This window comes from Nannobrachium achirus (genome assembly GCF_963921795.1).
Source record: "Nannobrachium achirus genome assembly, chromosome: 7".
NCBI lineage: Eukaryota > Metazoa > Chordata > Actinopteri > Myctophiformes > Myctophidae > Nannobrachium > Nannobrachium achirus.
The window spans coordinates 20,759,389-20,784,300 of NC_137816.1; the positions used below are offsets into that span (position 1 = coordinate 20,759,389).

Here is a 24,912-nt window from a genome sequence, read left to right on the forward strand (position 1 = left end):
GCTGGGGACCACCTGGGACCTCCAAAAGGACCACTGGTTTAAATGGTTAAGAAACAGGATTACATCATGTTCCCCACAAACAATAAGAAAGAAAAGAGAAATATCATTCTTGTTTTCCCCGTCCCTTAATGGGTGTAATCCAGACGGCAGGGTGATGGCCTTCTGCCTCCAGACTTATCAAGGAACCGGCTGAGTCAATGGAGTGTGGAGGCATTACCACATAAATAACAAACCCAGAGAGAGAGAGAAGAGGACGAGGGGAAGGAGTGAGATAAATAAAAGAAATAGGAAAAAAAAGGCAAGTAGAGAAACAGGAGTGGGGAGAAAGATTGAGCCTCTTGCACTCATTCAGCGAGTGCACAAGAAAGAGAGATGTGTGATGAGAGACAGAGAGAGAAAGTAGAATTGAGGAACTGTGAGACAGGGGTAGCCATCCAACACGCTTATCTCAATAAAGCAGCCATAGACTAATGCTGTTGGCGTCTGTGGTGGAAAGTAACTGTGTGCATGCACTGTAATTAAATACGATTTTTAGGTATTCTTTTATTTTACCGGAGTATTTCCAATTTTCATTACCTTTACTTCTATTCCACTCCATCTCAGACAGAGGCAAATATTGTATTTTTACAACTATTTGAAAAATGTAGTTACTAGTTACTAGATTTTGATTGTTATTACAAAACATACAATAACTATTTCAGCCATATATATTATTTGATTTGAAAAATAGCAGAGCTATAAGCTCACAACGAGTTGTGATACTTTAACTTAAGTAAATAAAATAATACAAAATGTGATTACTTCTTCCACCACTGACAGCAGACAATGACCAAACGTCACATAGGCCGGGGGCCAATTCTGAAATTGGCACAAATTGGTACCACCCAAGGTGACCGTACGTTTTTTACATTTTCGTCTTCGTACATGTCTCTAGTTTACATTTTGGTATGATAACTCTTCCAATCGCCCAGCTTATTGACAGTTATCACTCCCTAAACAAACCAATATCCATATGAAACAGTGATGAGTATATACTGTATAGTGTGGTACGATGTGTACTTCCGTAGGATTTTTGTGCAAATTTTTTATTGTTTTTGCAGATCCTGGTTCTAGAGAGTCCAAACTATGAGAAAATGATGGGTGCCAACTTTTCCGGACCCCCACCCCCTATCTGGGGGTCATCTAGTTTGGGGCCTCCCAGAACAGTACGCCAGCCAGTTAATATCCAATTTTCTTAATATTAGGGTTGTTTTCTAGGTTTTAAAACATTCTGAGTTCATTTATTACAATTTTGAAGCAGCCAGAATAACCTTTCTGACATTTGGTTGGGGTCTTTCCTCACCTGGGACCCCCCAGACGCCGGACCCCTGTGCCTATCTCAGTACTCGCTCTGCTCCTGCTCCAGAACAATGTCATATTAGATCATAATTGAATAAATGTTTTTGTTGCTGGACTGAAAAAATGAGTAGTAGCAAATACCAGGGGTCTTCCACAGGGGCTTCGGGACCCCTAGGGGGTCCTCAGAGTTACTACATAGTGTACTTCTAATGATTTTTTTGCGTAACTTTATTTTTTTTACTGCTTTGGCTTTTATAGGGACCAAAGTGTCAGAAAATGATGGGTGTCAGATTTTCCCAACCCCTGCCCCTTTTCTGGGGGGTCATCTATTTTAGGACACTGTAGAACAGTATGCCAGCCAGTTAATGTCCAATTTTCATAATATTAGAGTTGTTTTGAAGGTTTTAAAACATTCATATATTGCACTTTTGAAGCAGCCAGAATAAGCTTTCTGACTTTTGGTGGGGGTCTTTCCTCACCTGGGACCCCCGGCAGTGTCAAATTAGATCATAACTGAAGCATAAAAGCTTTTGTAGCTGGGCTCTGACAACAAAAATGAGTAGCTAATACCAGGGGTCTTCCACAGGGGGTCTGGGACCCCCAGGTGTCCTCAGAGTTACTACATAATATTAGAAACTGTTAGCTTTATGCATCCTGGGTTTATGTAGTGTACTTGATGGTTTATTAGTATTCTCAGTATTATTTACTAGTAAGATGCCTCAGGGTGCCAATTCTTTGCCATCTGACCAGTGATGTATATCGGTGTAGATGTACAGATCCATGTACTGTATATTGAGATGTGCTGTGAGAGCCCAAACATGCTTACTCAGTTATTTGTTATGACAACTGACATCAATACCCTTCATGGAGATCCCTGTCTATAGAACCAGTCACACAAATATAGGCTGTCTTGGCCATCTGTCTTGGCCATATATGGATTCTGTTAGTGTGGCATGTGGCCGATGTGGCCTCCATATATGGGCATTCCCATATGAAGTCCTGTTAGATATGGGCTTAATATTGAAGACATCAAGGAACTCCATATATGGTCATAAAAGGGATTCTGTTAGTGTGCCATCACAGTGAAGCCAGAGTGTGATGTCAGAGCGGGCATGCAAAACAACGTGTCCATTTACCACACACACACACACACACACACACACACACACACACACACACACACACACACACACACACACACACACACACATACACATACACATACACATACACATACACATGCACACACACACACACACACACACACAGTCATCTTGTCATACATCTTGAATGTATGACCTCAGCATCAAAGGCTGGATTAGTATGTCCCTGTGACAAACTATTATTATGTCCACTGTCCAGGGGTACTTGTACATCAAGCTGCCTCACTGAAACAGGACAGACTCCTGCCCTATGAGCCTCAGGGCTGGGCAAGGCTTACTTATTTCCATCAACATTGGAGTAATTGGAGCACTTTGGTCCAACAACCCCGCATCTTTGATAATGCAGGGTAATGGGATGGGATTTCAGTGAAGGAACTTGGAGCTGCACTGCTACCACATATCCTCCATGCCAGCTACATCACAATGCAGCATAAATGATACTTGACAAATTGCCCTGAGCTTCCACCAATTGAAGAAAATGGATGGAATTCAGAGAGTGGAGGGTATTTTCCAGTCAGATGTCTTGGCTGACTGGGAGGTTGGGGTGACCAGAGATTTGGCTGGCCCCCTGTAGTAACTCTGAGGACACCTGGGGGTCCCATACCCCCTGTGGAAGACCCCTGGTATTAGCTACTCATTTTTGTTGTCAGAGCCCAGCTACAAAAGCTTTTATGCTTCAGTTATGATCTAATTTGACACTGTTCTGGAGCAGGAGCAGAGCAAGGACTGTAATGAGTACTGAGATAGGCTCAGGAGTCATTCCGGGGGTCCCAGGTGAGGAAAGACTCCCACCAAAAGTCAGAAAGCTTATTCTGGCTGCTTCAAAAGTGCAATATATGAATGTTTTAAAACCTTCAAAACAACTCTAATATTATGAAAATTGGACATTACTGCTGGCATACTGTTCTGCAATGTCCTAAAATAGATGACCCCCCAGAAAAGGAGCAGGGGTTGGGAAAATCTGACACCCATCATTTTCTGACAGTTTGGTCCCTATAAAAGCCAAAGCAGTAAACAAATAAAGTTACGCAAAAATCATTAGAAGTACACTATCTATGTAGTAACTCTGAGGACCCCCTAGGGGTCCCGAAGACCCTGTTGAAGACCCCTGGTATTTGCTACTACTCATTTTTGTTTTCAGAGTCCAGCAACAAAAACATTTATTCAATTATGATCTAATATGACATTGTTCTAGAGCAGGAGCAGAGCGAGTACTGAGATAGGCACAGGGGTCCGGCGTCTGGGGGGTCCCAGGTGAGGAAAGACCCCAACCAAATGTCAGAAAGGTTATTCTGGCTGCTTCAAAATTGTAATAAATGAACTCAGAATGTTTTAAAACCTACAAAACAACCCTAATATTAAGAAAATTGGACATTAACTGGCTGGCGTACTGTTCTGGGAGGCCCCAAACTAGATGACCCCCAGATAGGGGGTGGGGGTCCGGAAAAGTTGGCACCCATTATTTTCTCATAGTTTGGACTCTCTAGAACCAGGATCTGCAAAAAAAAATAGCACAAAAATCCTACGGAAGTACACATCGTACCACACTATACAGTATATACTCATCACTGTTTCATATGGATATTGGTTTGTTTAGGGAGTGATAACTGTCAATAAGCTGGGCGATTGGAAGAGTTATCATACCAAAATGTAAACTAGAGACATGTACGAAGACGAAAATGTAAAAAACGTACGGTCACCTTGGGTGGTACCAATTTGTGCCAATTTCAGAATTGGCCCCCGGCCTAACAAGGAAAAGCTGTTACTTGGTAAGATTTGTCATTGTCTCCGTTCCCATGCTCTTTGTGACAGCTGACAAAAAGCAGGTATTGGCTCACAGGCCTGGGCGACAGTGATAACAATGTAGAAGCTTTTGTTCCCAGCTGGCGCTTACGACCGACGCGGAACACACCAATTAAGCAAGAACACATCAGTGTGGCAATTTAACAACTATTGCAATAGGACAGACACTTCTCCATCATGACAGACACTTCTCCATCAGCTTAGCTGATGTTGGAGACAATAGATCGGTCCAGGGGTGACATATTTCTCTTGTCAAAAGCAGGCAGTTAGCAGTAGCACCTGGCTGTTTCCCTTAAAAAGGGAAACAGGTTCCTTCCATAATTGGATCAGTGCCATACATATTCAGAAGAAACCCTGGAGACTTGACATTCTTGTGTGTTATGATCAAAATTGGAACATTACAATGGTGTGTAAAAAAGAAAATCTAAAAGACATATTTGCCCGTATATGGACATATTGATGACCCCCTGCACCAGAGTATTCAGAGGGCCGTGTAATGTCATGTCTGCCAGCAGTGATGACCAGCAGAGAACACAGACTGATGAACATGGAAGCCCTTGGGGGGGTTACAGAGTTACAGATAGAGGGCAAAGAAGTACAATAGGTACTACAGAGGAATAACATCACAATAAAGACACCCTCAACCAAATAAGAGTAAAGCATACACATGTTTACGCCCTATACCAGTGGTGTGTGACCGCATCGCATATACTGTAGTTGCATGGGTGATGTTACTCAGACATTGGTGACCGGGGCTTTTGCTGGGGCAGCACGCTGCCTTTTATTTATTTATTTTTGTCGGTGACCATTCTGATGGCTTCCAATCTGGCTATAGCCATCGTCAGATTAGAAAGTCTGTTCTTAGTTGAGAGACTAAATGATTTCATGCTTGCTCTGTTGTTGTCGGCTTGTTGTTAATGTTATTGATAACACGTGTGTAAGGAGGAGTTGACGCTGCACTGGAGTGGAGCGAGGCGCAAGGTAAGGCACGTGGCCCCCCCAAAGGAAAACGTCTGATTACGGTATTCAGATTTCTTTTTCAAGTTCAAATCCCTTGCCATCGAACGAAGCTTCAAATATTAGATTTTTTGGGGGGTAAGCCCTAGTGCGCTGCCCAGCGCGCCTCACTCCGGCGTCCATGCATTCCATTGTCAGTGCCGCTCGCTCTCTACCAGAGTGGCAGAGCTGGTGGCATCCAAAATCCACTTAAATCTATGTTGCCAAAATACCAATTGTAGGGAAATAGCAACAACACACCCACACCCACACCTCCATGCACAAATAAAGGAGTCGGCATAATGGGTAGCGAGTCCCCAAAATACCAATTAGGGAAAGGGCAAGTACCTTACTCCTTACCCTCAGCCTAAACCCACGAAATGCAGGTAACGGGTGCCAGAGAATAGAGCCCCATGTCTATTAACTTAATAAAGTAACTAGCACAGGCCTACATGAATTATGGCTGTTGTAGTATGTTAGTACAATACTGCAGTGAATTGAACAACTATTTGACTTTCACATGCTTACTGTCTATTGACACTGAATGTAATGTACTCGTGGTCACGTTCAACTAATCTATCCCAGCATCAGTAAACTATGATCACAGGTAAACCAAGAACCTACAGTAGCATCATTCTAAACAATATACTATCAAAAGATTATCTGTGCATTGAAACTATAGGATAACCGCCAAACAATGGACCTAGCATGTGTTTAAATGATGGTTGTCAGGAAAAAGAAAAACAAGCCTGATACAAGCTTGATGAAAATAGCAGATCTACAAGCAGGTGGATCGTTTACTTTACAGGTTTCTCCGTTACTGTACAGTATGTGACATACCGTACAGAGCTACTAACCTCGCATCACCAGCATTCAAGCCTGGTATTCGTTCTAAAACAAGCCGTGTGATCCGGTTGGCGTCACACAATTTTTGATCACACAACGCAAATCAATTCGTTTATTCTCACTAGTCATGCTACAAAGATGAACATACCAAACGATTATTATACCAAAAGAAATGACACGATTATACCAATTTTAAACTAGGGGAATCATTTTAGAGTTGCACATCACCGGTGGTTCCGGCGCTCTGATGACATAAAGTTATTTCGGAATCCCTAAAATGGTATTGATCCCATCTACAGAGCTACAGTACCATTAGAATGTTGTTTTTCATACTTTAACTTGCATCCAGCTCCTATACCCGCCGCAGCCCTCTCAAACCTCTGGGCACACTGTCCTGCAGTCGAGCAGAATAATCTATTTGACTCACAGAGATGGGGAAGGCTATGCTCCTCCTAGCTTCTGACATTGTCATTGGATTTACGGCTTTCGGGTCAAGTGGGAAAGGGGGCTTTTCATGCTTTTTAAAAAGTTCAGTTTCCTTACCGGCATTGTAGTGGCGGTCCAATTTCTCCCAGAGAGGCTCATCCTCACGCGGCAGAGTGGACAGCTTGAGAGGTTCATAGATGGACCCTGATGATGAGGGACACATAGAAAACGTTAGGAACACCTCGTTCCTACATCCTCCTTGCCCCCATCTACAGCGCTGCCTATTGAAGGCATAACAAGAGAAGGTACAAGGCTTTCAACTGAATTCATCCCAGTGTTGTAAACTAAACTAAGTACAATTACTCAATTACTGTACTCATGTACAGTTTTGAGGCTTTTTTCTCCCTTTACTTTACTTGAGTATTTCCAATTTGCAATACTGTTACTTCTACTCCAATACATCTCAGAGACAAATATTGTACTTTTTGCGCTACTACAATTATTTTTAAACTTTAGTTGCTAGTTACTTTTTGATATGGAATATTATTACAAATATGTATCAACCACTTCAGCCCTATATACTGTATGCTTCGGCAATTTGAAAATAGCAGATCTACAAGCTCACAATTCGTAGTGAGCTTGTAGATTGTAGAAGACATCTTGGATAGTTGTGAAATGGGACATATTCTTTCACATTTGGTACTTTAAGTATATTCTTTTGATGCCAATATTTGTGTACTTTTACTCAAGTAAATTCAGACTTCCAGACAAAGCTTTTTTTTTTACATTGTGAGTATATTCTCTACTATTCCAAGCATAAGCAGAGCAGAGCTATAAGCATAAGCATAAACTATAAACAAAATACATTATAGCACATTTATGTATATTCACCATTACATTTTACAGCATGTTTAACAACAGAATCTATACTCCAAATATTAATTTGATCATTTCCTGGTGCTGTGTCATTACTCAAATACTTAATTTCTTACCTACACATGACTTGGGAGAAAGGTCTGAGGGGAGGAGTTAATTAAAACGAATCAAAATGTCTAAAATTTGTATAATCCATTTTGGAATCGTCACTTGAATGCAACAGAAAAAAACATGGAACAAAATGGACCTGTAAGGTCCATGTCGTTCCACCTGTACAATCACTGTGTTAAATTAACACAGACGATTTCACAGTGTTAGAGATTAGAGAATAAATAATTCCACTCAACAAGATCACGATTACTGTACCAATCATCACCATGCTTCATGTTGCATTTAGTCTTTTCAAAGTCAAGGCAAAGTCACACAGAGAGCAACACTTACAGAACAGAGCACACGAAGAGACACATCAGGACCTGAACTCAAATCGCTGTTGTCGGGCAAAACCTCATATTTCCATATTTCAACTTTTTATGTTTTTTTTTTCATGAATCAATATCCTTTGTCGAACAAGAGTGTCACACAAAAGACACAAAAATAGCTGATCTACAATCTCACAATATGTTGTCATGCAACACGTTGCAAGATCAATCATCTCTTTTCCAGTACACAGATTTCCATTTTTCATTTTCTGAAAAGAAACCCTTTTGGACATACAAGGTTTCCACCCGACACAATGACGGGCCAGTGGATATTCTGCCTCAGAGCTGGGGAAGGGGGGTCTGAAGGAAACCCCCTCTATTTTCAGACACTTTTAACTTTGGGCGAGATTTGCATTTTAATAGGTTCGACCTTGGGTCAGTACCTCAGGTACTGAGAACATTCACGTCCTCGCCAAAATTTGCATAATTTCCATCAGCCTTTAAAGTTGTGGGGACAAAGACTATCCACTCCTTTCTTTCTTTTTTTCAAAGAGGACTTTAGAAGAACACAGTGAGAGTCCAATATTGTACTTTGTGAATATGAACTGTTGTTTTGAAACGGTCTCATTACTGATTTGATTCTGACTAGCAAGGCTCTGAATTTACAGTGGCATGAGTCCCTATTAATATGAATAAAGAAACTAATTGCCTACCGTATAGTGCTTGTTTCATTTTAAATATTGTGTGGTTTCGTACTGCAGATAGAATAATTTAATGTGCTATTATCACATGTATTTAAAATAAAATATAAACTTCATACTAGATTCAAATAATTAATCCTTTTCACAATCAATTTACAATTTAGGCATTTAGCAGACACTTTTAACCAGAGCGACTTATAATAAACAAGGTAACAACAAACACTACATCAGTACATCAACATCAATACGTATAGAAAGAGTAATCTAAGAAAAACGTAGGTAGACCAAGCACCTATCAGTAAAAACTCACAAATCACAAAAGAAAAACACATTAAAAATGTTATCTAAATTACATGTATGGTCATTGAGGGTAGACAAGTGCTATGGGTTAGGGTGGACTGGAGTCTGAAGAGTCTTCAGACCACGGTGGAAGCTAGGGAGTGAGTCATCAGTTCTAATTGCAATGGGGAGTTTATTCAATCTTAGTATACAATCTTAGTCTTTTAATCTTTTAAATTGACGTTCCTCGAGATTTTGCACTTTATCACTTTTAACTGCTGCTGTTGTTTTAAGCTGCACTGCAATATTTTTTCACCCACTGTTTTACGTGTAATTCATGTGATGTGACAATAAAGTTCTATTCTATTCTATTTTAGTGAGGACAGCATTGTCTGTCTTTACAAAGAGCATTAAACATGAATGTTGATTTACAGATAACAGATTATAGAAAAGTGATATAGGTCATTGAAAGTGCTTCATAGATTCACCCATCACCAGAACCATTTAACCACTTTAACCCTGGCCTCCCAATTTTGGACATGCCTTCATAGGAAAATTAATAAATACAACTCTAGCAGCCTCTGCCTGATGACCAAAAGCCTAATATCTGCCCTGGTGGATAAGCTGCTGGCTTTCCAGTTGGGAGAACAGGGTTCAAATGCTGTTACAAAAGCGCACAATGTGTTGTGAGGCATTGTGAGCTAGTTTATTGGCTATTACTTTTTTTAATACAATTTAGTTAGGACTTTTCTTTAGTTCAGTGGTTCAGTGGTTAAAGGGTATTATAGAAGTGGCTGATGATCCCTCAGAAATCCTTCTAGTACTTACCAAATCTACGAAGTTTCCGCTGCTTGGAAAGCTCTGCATCTGAGCTGGCCATTCTCATAAGGTGAAGTTAAGGGTAATCGTCTCAGCTAAATTACAATTCTACAGCAATTAACAAGAACGAGTTAGTAGCATGGTTTGAGTTTAGACATGAGGCAGCAATCAACAATTAATTGGAATGAAGTGTGCAGATTACAATAAAAAAGCATGCAGGAAATCACAAGTGAGGATAACATTTTATTGTTCTCATTAGAAGGATGAACACATGAATATTTAACTACCACATTGTGGCTGGCATAAATAATAATGAAAACACATTAGTATTTTGTACTGTATATTTAAATGACTGTAGCTATCTGGTACTGGGCTACAACAACCAGTTTAATAGAATATATTATGTTCACAGAGCACTATGGGGAAAACACTAAATGGTTTTGTTGATGCTGTCACAGGAACACTTTGTGAATTTGATATTCTTTCCTCCCGTTTTGTATTTAGTTTAATTGAATGTTTACAGAATTAATTGAATTGCTGAATATTTTAGTCTGATGTTACAAACAGATTAAAAAAAAGACTATAACAGCAGTACACAATATTTTCATGTAACAACAGCATTATGGAAACAGTTTGTAGAGTAGGAGGTTTCAGATTTGGATGGTTTACATTCATGATAGATGATAGCCCTAGAATGGCTGAGATACTACATACATTTCATGTATAATTGTATATTCCTTATTATATAGCTTGAGGAACCGAATAGAACAGGGCGCCACTTCTCCATTGAACTCAATGGACACGGCCGCTCTATTCTACTCGGTCACCCTATAACTTTGAATGGTGTCCTCGAGGTCGATAGACAGCCTAATCACTCCTGCCTTCTGCCTTAGTGAGTCATCTCAGCAGCCTTAAAAGTTGTAGCACACCATTTGAATTCACTACAAAATCCTGCTCACCAAATACAGTATAAGACGCTCAATGATCTGCCCCCCCCCCCCTCCTATTCCCTCAGGTCCAGTGATGCCGACCTCCTGGAGGTCCCCAAGTCCAAGTAGCCTACTGTACCTGGGGGATAGTACTTTATCTGTGGCTGCCCCCTCCCTCTGGAATGCACTCCCCCAACCATATTAAAAGGGCAAGACCATTTTGATAGAGGCCTGGGCTGTGTAGTTACCTTCCCATGATTTAACAACAAAGGTGGGCAAGAAATCAAAAACTATTTCTACGTTGACAAGAAATTGATCATAGGAAATATGCTCCACATTGACTTACAGTACATTGTACGGTGAAGAGGCTCTGCTCTGGAGGAGCTCTTTTAAGTGTGTTAATGAATGTATAGAACATCACCAAACCCAGTACTGTTTCTTTTATTATTATTATTATTATATTTTCTTTTCATAAAAATGTCAAATTATTGATTTTGTTAAGAAGAAAACCTAGACTGGTAGCTTCGTAAACCAGCTTCCTCCTGAAATTGCATTCTCAATTGATTTGTTTAGATTTTCCTAGAAAGCAAATGAAATGTTACGGCTACCGGACTGGAGGATCAGGATCTGAATCTTCAAATAGTAAAATCAACAGGAAGCTGTCATTTTTTTAAAGAAAAAGAAAAACAGTACTGCCTTGTGTTGTCCGTTCTTTTACAGGCTTAAACGAGCTCCTCCAGTGTGATTTTGTGGTACAATGTAAGACAATGAGGAGCACATTTTGAATGATCAATTTCTAGTCAATGGAGATCCTTTTTTTTCTTGCACATCTTTGGAGTTACATCATCATGGCAAGGTAACTACATAAGCCAAACCTCTACCATAGTGGTCTTGCCCTTTAACAACACTCCCCTCCCTTTCTCAAACTCAAAACCCACCTCTTCAGGATAGCCTTTCCCAGCTGAGGCCGAGTTAAGATGTCCTCCCATTGCCCCAACCCTAAGTTTTGTTGTGTACTCACCTAATAATTAATTGCTGAGACTTGTGGTCAGATATTGTCCTCTACTGTATATCCATTTGACATTTCTGGCAGAAAACATGTTATTTAAAATGCATCCACTTTTCCAGTTTCACAAGAACCACCTTCCCCCAGTGAGCACATAGACAGGCGAGTTAATTGCGGTTGGTGTGGGGTAATTAACATTTAATGACAGCGTCTGTTATTAAGAAAATTAAGAAATGTGGTTGTGTGAAACAGGTGGAAAAGTGTAGATATTTTACTAAATACACATTTTCTACCATAAACTTTTTTAATGGATATGAAACTAAGATGACAATATTTGACCCCAAGTTTCAGCAATTAATATTGGGTGAGTAAAAACAGAGCACTATCTACACTACAGTATAATATCACAACCATTCTAGGGCTAGATAGATGACAGCTATGGTAAATGCTTTAAAGTGCAGTATACAATGGCTTTGTAAAACACAGGATTGTAGATGGAAAAGCAGCAGAGGTTTTGGAGGCCATGTTTTCAAACCTTAAAAGAAAGGCTGACATAAATTAACATAGTGTACCTTATTATTTAACATCTTGTTGGAAATAAGTGTTCCCACTTTAACATGTTATCCTTTGGAGTTCATGCTTTCAAGTGTCTGAAAGTCAATCAATCAATAATCAATAAATTAGGCTATACCTTGACCACATCCAAAAACAAAAGGCCAAGATCATTATGAATCCATTTTAAACATTCAAGTTGCACACAAACATGACATGCGTGCAGACAGTGCAGCAGCAAAGCCAGCTTTCTCTGAAGCTCTTAAAATAGCTGCAAACATCTAACTCTAAACTCTGACCTTTCCATTGCTTGCTGGTTCCCCCTTTCTACAATAGAGCAGTGGTTCTCAAAGTGGGGGTCCAGGGACCCTCGGGGTTCCAAATGCATGGACCCTTACAGGTCTGTAACACTGAGAGTGTGACAAATGAAACCAATGGATAGTAAGGGTCCTTGAAATGTAAAAGTTTGAGAACCACTGCCTTATACAACACCTGTCAATGATGCATAAACAACCATGCATGTTGAATGTGCCCATGCCTCTTACAATCAAACACACACAGCCACACACACCCACATTCAAACACACAAACCAACATGCGTGTTCATAATGTTGTCAGGGGAATAAATAATGGTTCCAACCTGATCTTTTAGACCGGGCTTTGAATTCCAGGAGTTTCCAGCCGACATCAGCCAAGCTTGCCATGTTGACACTGTGATCTACTACTGTAACAGCGACAACTAGCACGCTGCACTAGGGATGTGTCGGTGACGTCACAATGGGGGTTTGGTCAAGCTCGCAACTTTTAATACGCATACATGGGTTTATTATTATAATATTACCCATTAATATTATTGTTGTTATTATTATTATTAGTCTGCTAAACCATACATTACCGGGTTATCATTATTATTATTACATAAACATCAGTAGTAGACCTACAAATACAAATAGCATCCACAATTATTGAATAAATAAGGATATTATGAATAGTGAATACTAATAAATACATAAATAAATAAACAAATAAGTTAAATAAATAAAAGGGGTTTCTTCCTGTAGCAAAAAAAATAAAAAATACGTGTTATTGAATCTTTCTTGTCTCTATGACTATCAGGGTTTACTTTGTTGTTGGAAAAAATAATTAAATACCGCATTCATTTATTTCTTATTGAGCGACACTTTTCAGAAGGGTCGTGACTCGTGACCCACGAAGCATCAACGTTAATTACGTCAATTGTGTCTGACGTCACTACTCTATCCTTGTTCTATTGTCCTCACTGAACTGTCACTATGCAGGGAGGAGCCGCGCGACACTGTCGTAACAAGAGGAAGGAAATCCCTGTGTTCCCATGTATTGTTCTCGTCTCATACTTTCACCATTCCCGTGGTCGTTTTGTTCCCCCCCAAATCATCAATCAATAAGTTGTAGCATGTGATATTTAAAGACTGTCAAAACGAAACTATAGTTGAAAAACTAAATTATACGCAGTTCCCTTGTAAACCTGCCGCAAAGCAAAGCGTTACCCTGCAGTATTCCGATTCGTGTTGTTGTGAAGGAGCTAGAGACGAAGGATGTGGACGTTTAAGCTTCATTTTTGGGCTTTTATGTTCTATTTGTGGGGACCATGCGGCACGTGGGCTCTCCAGGACGTCACAGCAGACCTGTTCGGCCCGGAAAACTACGGGACGGTTGCCGCATTCGGAGACTTTAACTCGGATAAACAGACTGACATCTTCATCATCAGAGAACGTGAGCCAGTCATTGTTTCATTTCCTGACTGAGAACATGTTGACAATAAACAGTAAACATGATCACATTTTGTCATTAGTGTTGTTGTCGTCTCTCTATATCTGCTGCAGTTCTGCCCTTTAGTGTGGAGTTCCATTATGGCCAAGTCATTCAGGGAGTTTAGACTTGGAGCATCAGGTCATGATCTATTGCTCTGGTCCATTCTCCTCCTATAACGCTATGGACCAAAGATGTAGTGATGAGCTATAAACCTAGCCCTATCTGGCTGTGATAAATGTTTCATGTATTCCATGTTCCATTCATGAAATCATTGTGTGTAATGCCATGCATGTACAGTGTTACTGTATACCAGCTGCTATGGTCATGCACCTTTAACACGCCTAACCTACCTCACATACTGTACATACTGTTTGTGTACGGATGCTAAGTGTAAATACGTAGATCCCTTTTGGTTTTGACTATTTTCTTGATCACAATGTTAAAATGTTAGCATGTTATTTAAACAGATGCCATGTTCATTCTTTGTCTACCTGGTATCATATAGTTTCAATGTACAGATTATTATTTTGATAGTATAGTGTTGACTGATGCTAGGTTCGTGGTTTACTTGGGATCCTAGTTTACTGAGGCTACACTGTCTCTGCATTTGATGTATGTGATTACCTTGTTTATTGTAAGTCATTCTGGTTAAGAAATATATGCCTACATCGTCAATATTGTAGGGAGTGTTGCTGTTAAGATAGATAACCAGCTGTACTGGCCCTGTGGTTTGATAGTCTGTTTGGAAATTAGGAGGTTTTGATTTATTTTAAATGACAGAATCTATCCAAATGATATCACTAACTAAAGACCATAGGCTACATTGCTTTTCTAAGCCTGTGTAATGCCTGAGATTCGAACCTGGGTCTAATATCTAAATATCTAAACCACTAGTCTAATATCTAATATCTAATATGGATCTAATATCTAAACCACTAGACCAAACAGACGTCCCTATGGACCAGGGGAGATACTTGACTTTTGAGGCCATCAGGCAGTGAGTCACTCTGCTACACCTGCAAGTTAGAACCACCAAATAATTAGCAGATGTTTGGCTTCCATTGTTTCAGAGTCTGAGCTGGTGATTTTCTTGGCTGACCTGAAGACGCCTTACTTCAAGCCCAAAATTCACATCAAGAAGGAAGTGTGGCCAAGGTGAATCTGTGTGTGTGTGCGTGCGTGCGTGCGTGCGTGTGTGTCTACTGGTTATATATTTGTTCCTGCCCTCACCTGAGGGCAGGAATTATTACATTTGTCCTAAACATAAACAAATATGATAGTATCATTATACAACTTCTAGTTTGTATCTATTTGAAGATACAAGCTCACGGCACTTTGCTATGTGATGATGTGAGCTATTTCCACAAATAGTTTGTTTTTTAATACTTTATATGTTATACTTTAAATTCTTTGGTTAACGACTATTCATTATTAGAGACAGTCAGTTAGTCAATCAGTTCTTTGTATATTTCAGTTATTTCATATCTGCCCTCTGAAATTTGTGTTTACAAAACCTACAAAGCCAAACAAATACAATTACATCGTTCATCGCAATTATTTGTGTGACAATCAATCGTCAGTAAAATGTCCTGATTGTGACAACCCAACTGATGAGAGCAGAGCAGAGAAACGCTTAGCTTCTGTTGAACAAGTCGATGCTTATTAGTGGTGTAAAAAAGTAACTAAGTGCATTTACTCAAGTACTGTACTTGTGAAACAGGACATTCTGCATAATGAGTACTTTTGCATGTGGCACTTTAAGTATAGTTTAATGCCAATAATTGTGTACTTTTCTCTAGTCAATTTTGATTACCGGACCTTTACTGGTAACATAAAGTATTTCCTACATTGTGGTTTTGATACGTAAAACAATTGAGTACTTTTTCCACCACTGATGCTTATTGCAACGGTCTGTCCTACCTGCTTCCAGTGGCAGTGACTTCGTCATCACCAGTGTGGTTCCTGGAGACTATGATGGGGACTCTCAGATGGACGTGCTCCTCACCGTTCAGCCCAAGGCCAAGAAAAACGACGACACAAACATTTACATCTTCTGGGGAAACAACAAAACGCTGGGTATGGTGCCACCAACACTAAATCAACAAATACTATTCTTTATATTCTATAAGTTGAACAATGTTGGTGTAACCCAGTGGTTCTCAAACTGGAATTCCCCAAATTAATTCGGGGGGTCCCCAGATGATTATCTTAATGTGCAACATTGTTTTCTCACTCAACAGTAAACATACCAACATGCAGAATAAGTCTGTACAGGGTAAAGAGGGCATCTGCACATTTCTAAAGTTACAATTGCGAGCCGTTGTGAGCTTGTAGTTCAGCTATTTTCACAATATTTATCCGTTGAACCGAGTCAAGCTAAATACAATGCCTACAATTCCATGTGCTTGTCAGGGTGGGGACTCCCTACAGTAGTTCAAATATGATTATTTTGGGTGGTCGCGGCCTGAAAAGTTGTGGAACCCTTGGTCTAACTAACAGATTCACTTGAAATAAATGTGGTGGGCGGTTGTGAAGGTGGTTCTGTTTCATGATGGCATCTACATGAGGAATACCAGAAAACTCGCCCTCTTTCAAAGTCGCCCCAAACTCATTTCCCAACGGGTCTGTGGCCTTAAGCTAGATGCAGATTAGACTAAAATCAAATCTGTGCTTCTGGGGGTCCCTGGAACAAAAACATTTGCAATAGGGGTCCATCTGTGGAACAAAATATTTTGACATGGGGGTCCATGGCCAAAAACACATTTTGGGGGTCCTTAACCACTGATAGGCACATTCTACAAATGTCTTCTAAATCATAACAATTTTCTGAAAAAAACTTACTGTATGTTGCCATCAGTGTTTCTCAAACTTTGTCATGTGAAGGACCCCCAGCATGATATGTATTTGGCTATGGACCCCCATCACAAAATAATTTGTTCCAAGGACCCCCAGAAGCAAATATTTGATTTTAGTCTATTCTGCATCTAGCTTAAGGCCACAGACCTGTTGGGAAACGAGTTTGGGGCGACTTTGAAAGAGGGCGACTTATCTGGCTACCCTACATGAGCAGCCCATGAGCGGCCACTGGTCTACTTTTGAAGGGACGGACAATTACCACTACTCAATCTGTATACTGTTACATTTTCATAATTTGCCTGTGGGCTGGCTTTGGATTTTGGGTAACTGACTGACCATTGTCAAAGAGATTTGTTTAGGATTTGTATACAGTATACTATAATGTACATGTATTCAGGCAAACCCTGTTGTAGACGCATTGGCCTTTAGTCACACACCCATTCATTTGTGAAACTGTTTATATTGTGTGTGTTTGAGGTCATAATCTTGTTTATTGTCTTGTTTACTTCTCAGACATGGGTTTGCAGCTTGAGTTGGGCAAGATCTTTATTGACCAGCCTCTCGTCATGGAGTAAGTACAGAAACATTTACACTTCTTCTACCCCAATATTAGTCGTTCTGCCAGTTCCCCATGAACAATTCACTATACAACACAGTCTCTGTCACTACCATCCTCCACAGTTCTGTGGAGGATGCAGACAACAGATGGTTTCTCTGGGAGGTGTAATCTCGTCCAGTTCCGCTCCGGGTTGAAAAGGCTCCCAGACCAACCTGTAGGAGTCTCTAAAACTTGATATACTTGGTTGTGTGCTAGTCGTAGTCTCGTGCCCCGTAGAATAACCAAAGTACAAGCGCACACTCGCTGTGCTTGCAGCTAAGTGTAACTTTCAGACTTAATGCAGCACCAAAGAACAGAAGCCCCTGTCAACATCCTTCACACACACACACACACACACACACACACACACACACACACACACACACACACACACACACACACACACACACACACACACACACACACACACACTGATTGTATTTGACCAATCAATCAATGAATCAAACAAACAAACAAACAATTTATATAGCACATTTCAAACAGTGAAATGAAGTGCAGTTCAATGTGTTTCATAGAATAGGCTAAAGGAAAAGATTTAAAGACAGGGCAATGACAATAGAAAGAGAGAAATCATGATACAAGAGCATTAAGGTATATAAAAGTACATCAAACAAAAAATAGAACTAGAAGCAGTGCTCTTCCGAGCAGTACAGGTCTCCACCAGGTCAGGTAGGTTATTGTGACCAATCCTGCAAACGTTAGAAGCCAATTAGGGTGGACTATGAAATATCGTACAGATCCATCTTATTCCAACCAGATGAAAAAGAAAAAAAAAAAAAAACAGCCCCATGTGAAGAATCTGGGGCAGAGGTTCTGCTCTGGCACCCAGGGAGTGTGCTTGTAGACTTTCACTGCAATCGTGCCAACAGTGCCAGAGATGAGCTGTCCACGGACGGACGGACGGACGGACGAACAGACAGATGGACAGGGCGCAAAACATAGTCTGGGCCATGCCTTTCGGCCTGGCGGAGACAATAATGCAGAGACTCTGAACACCCCAAAACTTTTAAAACGTTTACTTATTGGCTGTATACTCAGACATGTATTTCAGCCTCACATCTTTTATTTTGATAGTTGACATTGTCCACCATACTCAAAGACGTTCCATGAATCAGTTGATCGATAGATGCTTTATTTGTCCTTGAGGAAATTCATTTTGCACCAAGCACAAAAATCAAGACAACCTAGACAGATCCCACAATTCATTGACATGATACAAAACAAGATTTTTGAGAGGCATCACATATCACATTTTATGTGCGGAACTGAGATGGGACTGTTTCTGCAGAAGCCCTATACTTGTGGGGACAACTGTCCTCGAAGCCCTAGCCTCTAGTAGCCTGCAACAAAGCTACTTAATACCGTCATCCTGATGTTAAAATGTTGTAGTAAAACAGATCCGAGCACACTGCTGTCATTTTATTTTGTTTTTCCTGTATTTTCCTGGAAGACGGCAAGTTGACAACAGAGATCACTCATTTTAGTGGATGCATCTTCTCTTACAGTTTCAACGGGGACATGATCCCAGACATCTTTGGAGTCATCCAAGACTCATCTACCGAAGTCTGCTTTCTCACCAAAAGGTAAGCTGGATTTGCAGTGTGGCAAATACATAATAATTGGCAAACTATCACAAAACCTGATATGTATGTCTGGTCAGGCCAAGTGCGGACTGCTGTGTCAGTTCTTACCTTCCTATTAAATCCTGTTTAAATCTAGGTTTTTATTGGTGACAGTATAAACACGATACCTATGCCTCTATCTCTACCTACTGTACTGATGTGGCCTTTAGGGCATAGCAGTGGTGCCACATATCAAAAGCCCATACATTATTTTCCCCATAGAGATTTTCAAAAAATATTTACATTAATTATGCAAGGCTGTGGTTTATGTGAAAAGAAATATTAAATATTTCTTTTCTTTGCGGTTTTCAAATTTTGAAAACCGCAAAGGGTATTCATTACATATAGTATATCGTTTAATTCAATATTCAAAACATCGTTTTCATAGAATCAAATGTTTCATGGTCATGATTCACCCGAAGCCTGGATGGCTTGGTTCCAGGCTTAACATAATTAATACAAATATTTTCAGAAATCTCTATGGGTAAAATGAATGAGCTTTCGATTTGTGGCACCACAAAATGGCCACTATGACACAATGCACACATGACCTGCCAAGGCACAGAGAGCCAGGTTGGATTTTAAGTCAATCATCCTTGTCCTCAAATGGTTGTTACTGTTTAAATTCTCTGGACGTGATCATTCTGTTGCTCTCTTACCTTTTAGCGACCAGGCAAAAAAAAATAATAATAATAATAATAAAAAAAAGAAATCATGAATAGAAGCAGTGAAATGTCATGCATGGGGTTTACACTTTGTCTCGCTGTGTTTTCCCTGCAGGATTCAGGATTGCCAAAAGGCTTTGAGTTCTCCTGTGACGATGCGTGTCCCTCATTCCAACGCCTTCATTGACCTCAACGACGACTTCACCGCCGGTGAGTTGGAACAGTGTTTGAGGATTATGAGTGTAAGGCGCCGTGTCCACAGCGTTTTATGAGTGGAGGGGCACTTTGGATATCATGCCCATAGTGCTCACATGCAACGTTTATTAACTCCTGCAACGGTCAAACCGATCAGCCATTGCTGAGCTTGAATGTCTTGATCTTTGTTATTAGTACCTGAAACAATAGTAAACATGGACTTCTCATGGTTGTGATATTGATTCAACATTGGGTCGTATATTACCGGCTTGTCAGACACAGCCAGGAAGAACAAAAGAGCAGCACTCCTCTCCAAAAGTTGAACTGTTTCCAGCTTGAAGTGTCCAAGGTGGCGAGCACTGCGCCAAAAAAAAGAAGAACACAGGCTTGTGATGGCGCGCTGAAGGGTGATGCTTGGGCGCTGGGAAGAGGAGTGCTTTACCATAGAAAAGCATGGCAGACGGCTCAAAAGGCATTCTACTGTATGTAGACATGGCCCCTAACATTCTCTGGATCTATTTCTGTGTCAGTTTCCATCTAGGCCGATGCGGTATCTGTATTGTCTGTCTCTGCAGTACAGTATGGATGGTTATACAAGCCTGTATGTACAGGTACTTGAGGGCAGATTGTAATGGAAGCAATGCTGTTGATTTCTTTTTGAGGTTTTTGCCTCAGGCAGTACCTCCCCCTCAACCCTGAACCCCCAGATGGGATTTCTAAAATTATCATAGGTGAGGCATCAGGAAAAAGCCTCCTCCCGTTCCACAGGCAGAAAACCCTTCTAAAAATGATGTGTGATGGATTATTTATGTTGTTGAAGTAAGCAAAGTTTTGAAATATGATAAACTATAGTTGCAAGAAATATACAGCATATGGAACCAAAGAGTGAGCGATGTTTGAGTGACAGACTCTCATGCAGTTACGTGATGCAGATAGTTAATAGTTAAAGGGATATTTCACTTAAAAAAAAACCTTTGGTAATTTTATCGTCTAATCAGGCTTTTATGAACACCCTGAACAGTTTTTAATTTGCTTCATTCAATATTTAGATACCGGTATTTGTTTTTTCAATAACATTTTTCATTTATTTTTAATAATTAGTTTTTGTATTTATTTTTTTCCATTTTACCAAATAATTATTAAAAATAAATGAAAAAAGTTATGGATAAAACACGGCCTGCTCGTGTGTTAGGAGGGTAGTATGAGTCACCAGAAAAAATAATGGGTGTTTTTAATCAATCTATCATGGTTAAAATGGAGTTTGAAGTTAACACAGCGAGTGCCCACGCGTCAATCTCTTTGATGTAGCGGGAGGCCCACGACGCGTTGACGTGTTTACTGTATTTACAGTATTAACTTTAAATCTCACCGTTAGGTTGGGGCTGCGCCTGTATGTAGCCCATTAGCCGCTAGTCGCTTCGGGTCGACGCTGAGAGCATCGCGCGGCCGTTTTTTCTCCGTATACTCCAATGCATTTCCCCATCTTTAACGCCCTTTATCTCTGATGTTTGTTTTATGGCTAAAACTGTGGCGGGGTGCGGCAAAATGTCCAAATTTTGATCGGCAATGAACAGCTATGATCAACACTGGTCCATACAGAAAGTTACACAATAACATCCTGTCTGCGCTCACGTGACCAAGTGACGTCATGACGCATGCATTGACGCAGCAGGGCCGGATTCAATACAATGGTGGTGGGCCTGGGCAGCTAGAGGAGATAAATGGGGCTCAATCCAGGGGCACCCAATGTGTTAATATGTTTGTGTATGTGGAGAAAAGCCCATGAGGTGTTTCCCTGTTGAAAGTGGAATATCTCTTTAAATCGTTAGAATCAAACATGTCATTAATTCACATGCCACGGAACAGTCATTTATTTTAAATTGTATGCCAGTCAGTGGCATAGCCAGGATTTACTTTTTGGGTGGGCAACATTTTGTGCAACCCAAATTTTCAGATTTTGTTAGACATAGTTTTATTTTTATGTATTTATGAGAATGTACTGTAGTAGACGGGCAGGGTTCCCACTGATGGTAGAAAGTGGGACTGACATGCAACACAAAATTGGCTGGTAACTGTCTTTGGCTGTTTCTGTAATTGTGGTTGTCCATACGTGGCACTGTTTTAGTCATGCCTGGTTCTTATACAACAGTGTGTGCAATGATGTGGTTGGCAGACACACTATCCAGTCTGGTACCAGTGTGCCACGGCTCTTACATTTCTGAACACGACGCGTGGCTTTATCCTCTTCCCTAACTGTTCTAACTCACACTCACTAGGGTGCCTTGAAGTTGTATTGTGATGACATCTAAGATTACAGCTGCATTTCAAGGCGAGAGTGAATCTTCTAGAATGGAGATCAAACTGTTAGAGGACATTGACACAGAGTTGCTGTTTGTCTGTGATGTGTTACTGCACCATCTGTGTTCAGCAGCAGCTGCCAACATGAATTAAAGTCCCCCAATTTTCAAGTTGGCTGAGAGAGAGTTTCTTCACCAGTGAATGTAGAAATCAGCTCCGTTTTGCAGCTTCCTGCTTTTTCTTGGCTCACTAGCAGGCAGGCTGCAGGCTGTCACTCAGACTTACACACTTTTTGTGTTTGTTATTTCTTTCCCCGACACTAATCCTCACATTTCAGATAATCAGGGATAATTTTTACTTATCATACAAACTTTAGGCATCACTCTTTTTTTTTTACATTGATGTAGGTTTTGTCATCTCAGGTTAGAATTTAAATGGTGCATATCGTTACTTGCACATCGGTCGAAGCGTTGTATGTCCAATTGTCCATGCTTGTAAACGTTTTTGGAGCTTGTAGAACTTCTATTTTTCCAGCACTAAACAATATGCTATTGCTGCAAATGCGTTTACCCATGTGATGTATACAAATGTAATATATAAACAATCTGCCCAACAGGGACGATATTTAAATGCTCATTTATCCCTCTTGTGCACTTGGGAAGTGAGTTGAACACCCTACCATTATTCCATCATCCGAACTGTAGAGTATAGTTTTCATTGTTGTGTTAAAGGTGGAAGAATTGGGGTCTTCAACATTTTTCAGGCCAAGGACCCCTTAGCTGAGAGAGAGAGATGAAGCAGGGACCCCCACTACATAAAAAATGTGTTGCAGATTAAACTTAGATAGATTTGCCGATCTACAAGCTCACAATAGCCAGCACATCGCAGTGTGATGCGTTGGCTATATTCTGCAAATGGTCTCCCCAGATGTGGGGCTCTTCAGTAACAATAATAGATGTGATACTGTACAGATTTGAATTGCTGATACTGTACACTACTACAGTGGTTCTCACAGTTCTTAATTTCAAGGACCCCCAAATTGATATATATATATATATATATATATATATATATATATATATATATATATATATATATATATATATATATATATATGTTACAGTATGTTTAGGTAACTCAGGACGTTCATTGTAAGAGCGCTTGTTTCGTTCACCACACACTAATCACCACCAGATGGCGACGACAGCCCATAGACAGCCATTCACTAGTGCAGGCGCTGACGTCACTCGTTTGCGACTCCCTTTCTTTATTTACTAGCCTAGCTGGGCGGTGTTTAGCCATTAGCTAAGCCATTAGCTTAGCCATTAGCTTACTATGAGCGTTTATCTTGGGCTTGCCCAGGCCTTACGGCCTGGGCATAAATATAACGATTGCATTCACCACGGCTTCGTAACTCTTCGCGGCCACTCGCGCCTGCGGCGCTCGGGGGCGAAGAGCAGGACCAAGGTCCGCTGGCCTTCGCGCCGCTTGCAATGTCGTGGACAATCGATGGGCTCCGCCTGGAGGACGTTGTTGTGGGCGACCGCTTGTTCCGCCCCGTGCGGCACCGCGAGTGCTCCGTTTCTCGGCCGTCCTGTTTCTCTAACATCCGGTGACATATATATATACAGTGATACTCAACCATTTTTGATATGCATTATTAGGGTATACTGTATAGGCCATGGAAAATCACAAATGTTACATTTGTACATTCTCGGGGGTTACAGACCCATAAGGGTCAATTTGTTTCCTGACTATCAAGCATTTAACTGCTAACTGCTGAATTCATTCATTCTAGAATCCAAAATTAAGGCACATTTCACTTGTTTAAAAATCCACTGAAAACATGATTTCTATACATTTGTTTACAGTGTCTCTATATTGTTATTATAGTATTATTATTATTATTATTATTATTATATTATACATTGTATTATTTCCTTGTATACTGTATATGGAGATCCCCTGATGTCATCATTGTTGTCACCATTGACCGGCGGTAGGGTTGGGGCGGTATGGACATTTTGTTATCGCGGTTATCGTCTTCCCATTACCGACGGTATTGCAGTAATTACCGCACCCCTGTATCTATTAATTAAGGTTCGGCGATAAGCTAAAATATTGCAATCGTCTTCCCAAAAGTCGCTTCTCCACAGCCTGACTGCCCGAGTTATACTTCCCGTACAGCACAGCGGGTCTGGCTTTGAAAGGAGCAGATCTACAAGCTCACAACACGTCGCATCCGCAACGCGTTCTGAGCTTTTAGATCTGTGCACTGTCGGGTTACTCCGTGTCCTGTGTCTCCGGGTGACGTATGTGGCTTCCAAACATGTGGTACACGGCCCAGAGCAGAGCGGCATGGAGCGCATGCGGTCCTCGCTTCTCCCCTGTTTTAAAACTCGCTTGTTTTCAATAAAAAATAGACTATTTTTTTGTCTTTTTGACCGCGGTAAGGACCCTGACACCGCGGTAGGCCTCGGACGGTATACCGCGGTACGGCGGTTACCGTCCCCAACCCTAACCGGCGGTTCTGTAGTTGGCCTGTGCCCGAGTAGGTGGTTGCCTGCATAAAAGGGACAGGGCCACACACATGTAGAGATTTCCATGTACAGTATGAATATAAAGGGACAAGGACATACAGAGACAGAGATTTCAATATATGGACATAAACGGGACACAGACAGACACAAGTGTACAACTTTGTACTTGTTGG

General features: G+C 40.6%; 2 protein-coding genes across 4 annotated transcripts in view; one reads left to right on the forward strand and one right to left on the reverse strand.

The window, feature by feature from the left end:
* The window catches only part of phkb (phosphorylase kinase, beta), a 176,315-nt gene extending 163,446 nt beyond the window's left edge, over nt 1-12,869 (reverse strand). For 2 of the 3 annotated variants that reach the window (XM_080729974.1, XM_080729976.1), the window contains exons 1-2: nt 12,794-12,869; nt 6,690-6,776 (exon numbers count right to left, since the gene is read on the reverse strand). In XM_080729974.1, the coding sequence (XP_080586100.1) occupies nt 6,690-6,776; nt 12,794-12,857 (151 nt within the window). In that variant the 5' untranslated portion in view covers nt 12,858-12,869. Of the gene's footprint in view, nt 1-6,689; nt 6,777-9,675; nt 9,777-12,793 lie in introns of those variants that run through there. The other variant, XM_080729975.1, reaches the window with a different exon arrangement.
* An 839-nt stretch (nt 12,870-13,708) lies between these two features.
* Nucleotides 13,709-24,912, forward strand: part of itfg1 (integrin alpha FG-GAP repeat containing 1) — a 210,236-nt gene continuing 199,032 nt past the window's right edge. The window contains exons 1-6 of the mRNA XM_080729991.1: nt 13,709-13,905; nt 15,015-15,099; nt 15,875-16,020; nt 17,314-17,371; nt 18,925-19,002; nt 19,822-19,916. Coding sequence (XP_080586117.1) covers nt 13,728-13,905; nt 15,015-15,099; nt 15,875-16,020; nt 17,314-17,371; nt 18,925-19,002; nt 19,822-19,916 — 640 coding nt within the window. The 5' untranslated portion in view covers nt 13,709-13,727. The remainder of the gene's footprint in view (nt 13,906-15,014; nt 15,100-15,874; nt 16,021-17,313; nt 17,372-18,924; nt 19,003-19,821; nt 19,917-24,912) is intronic.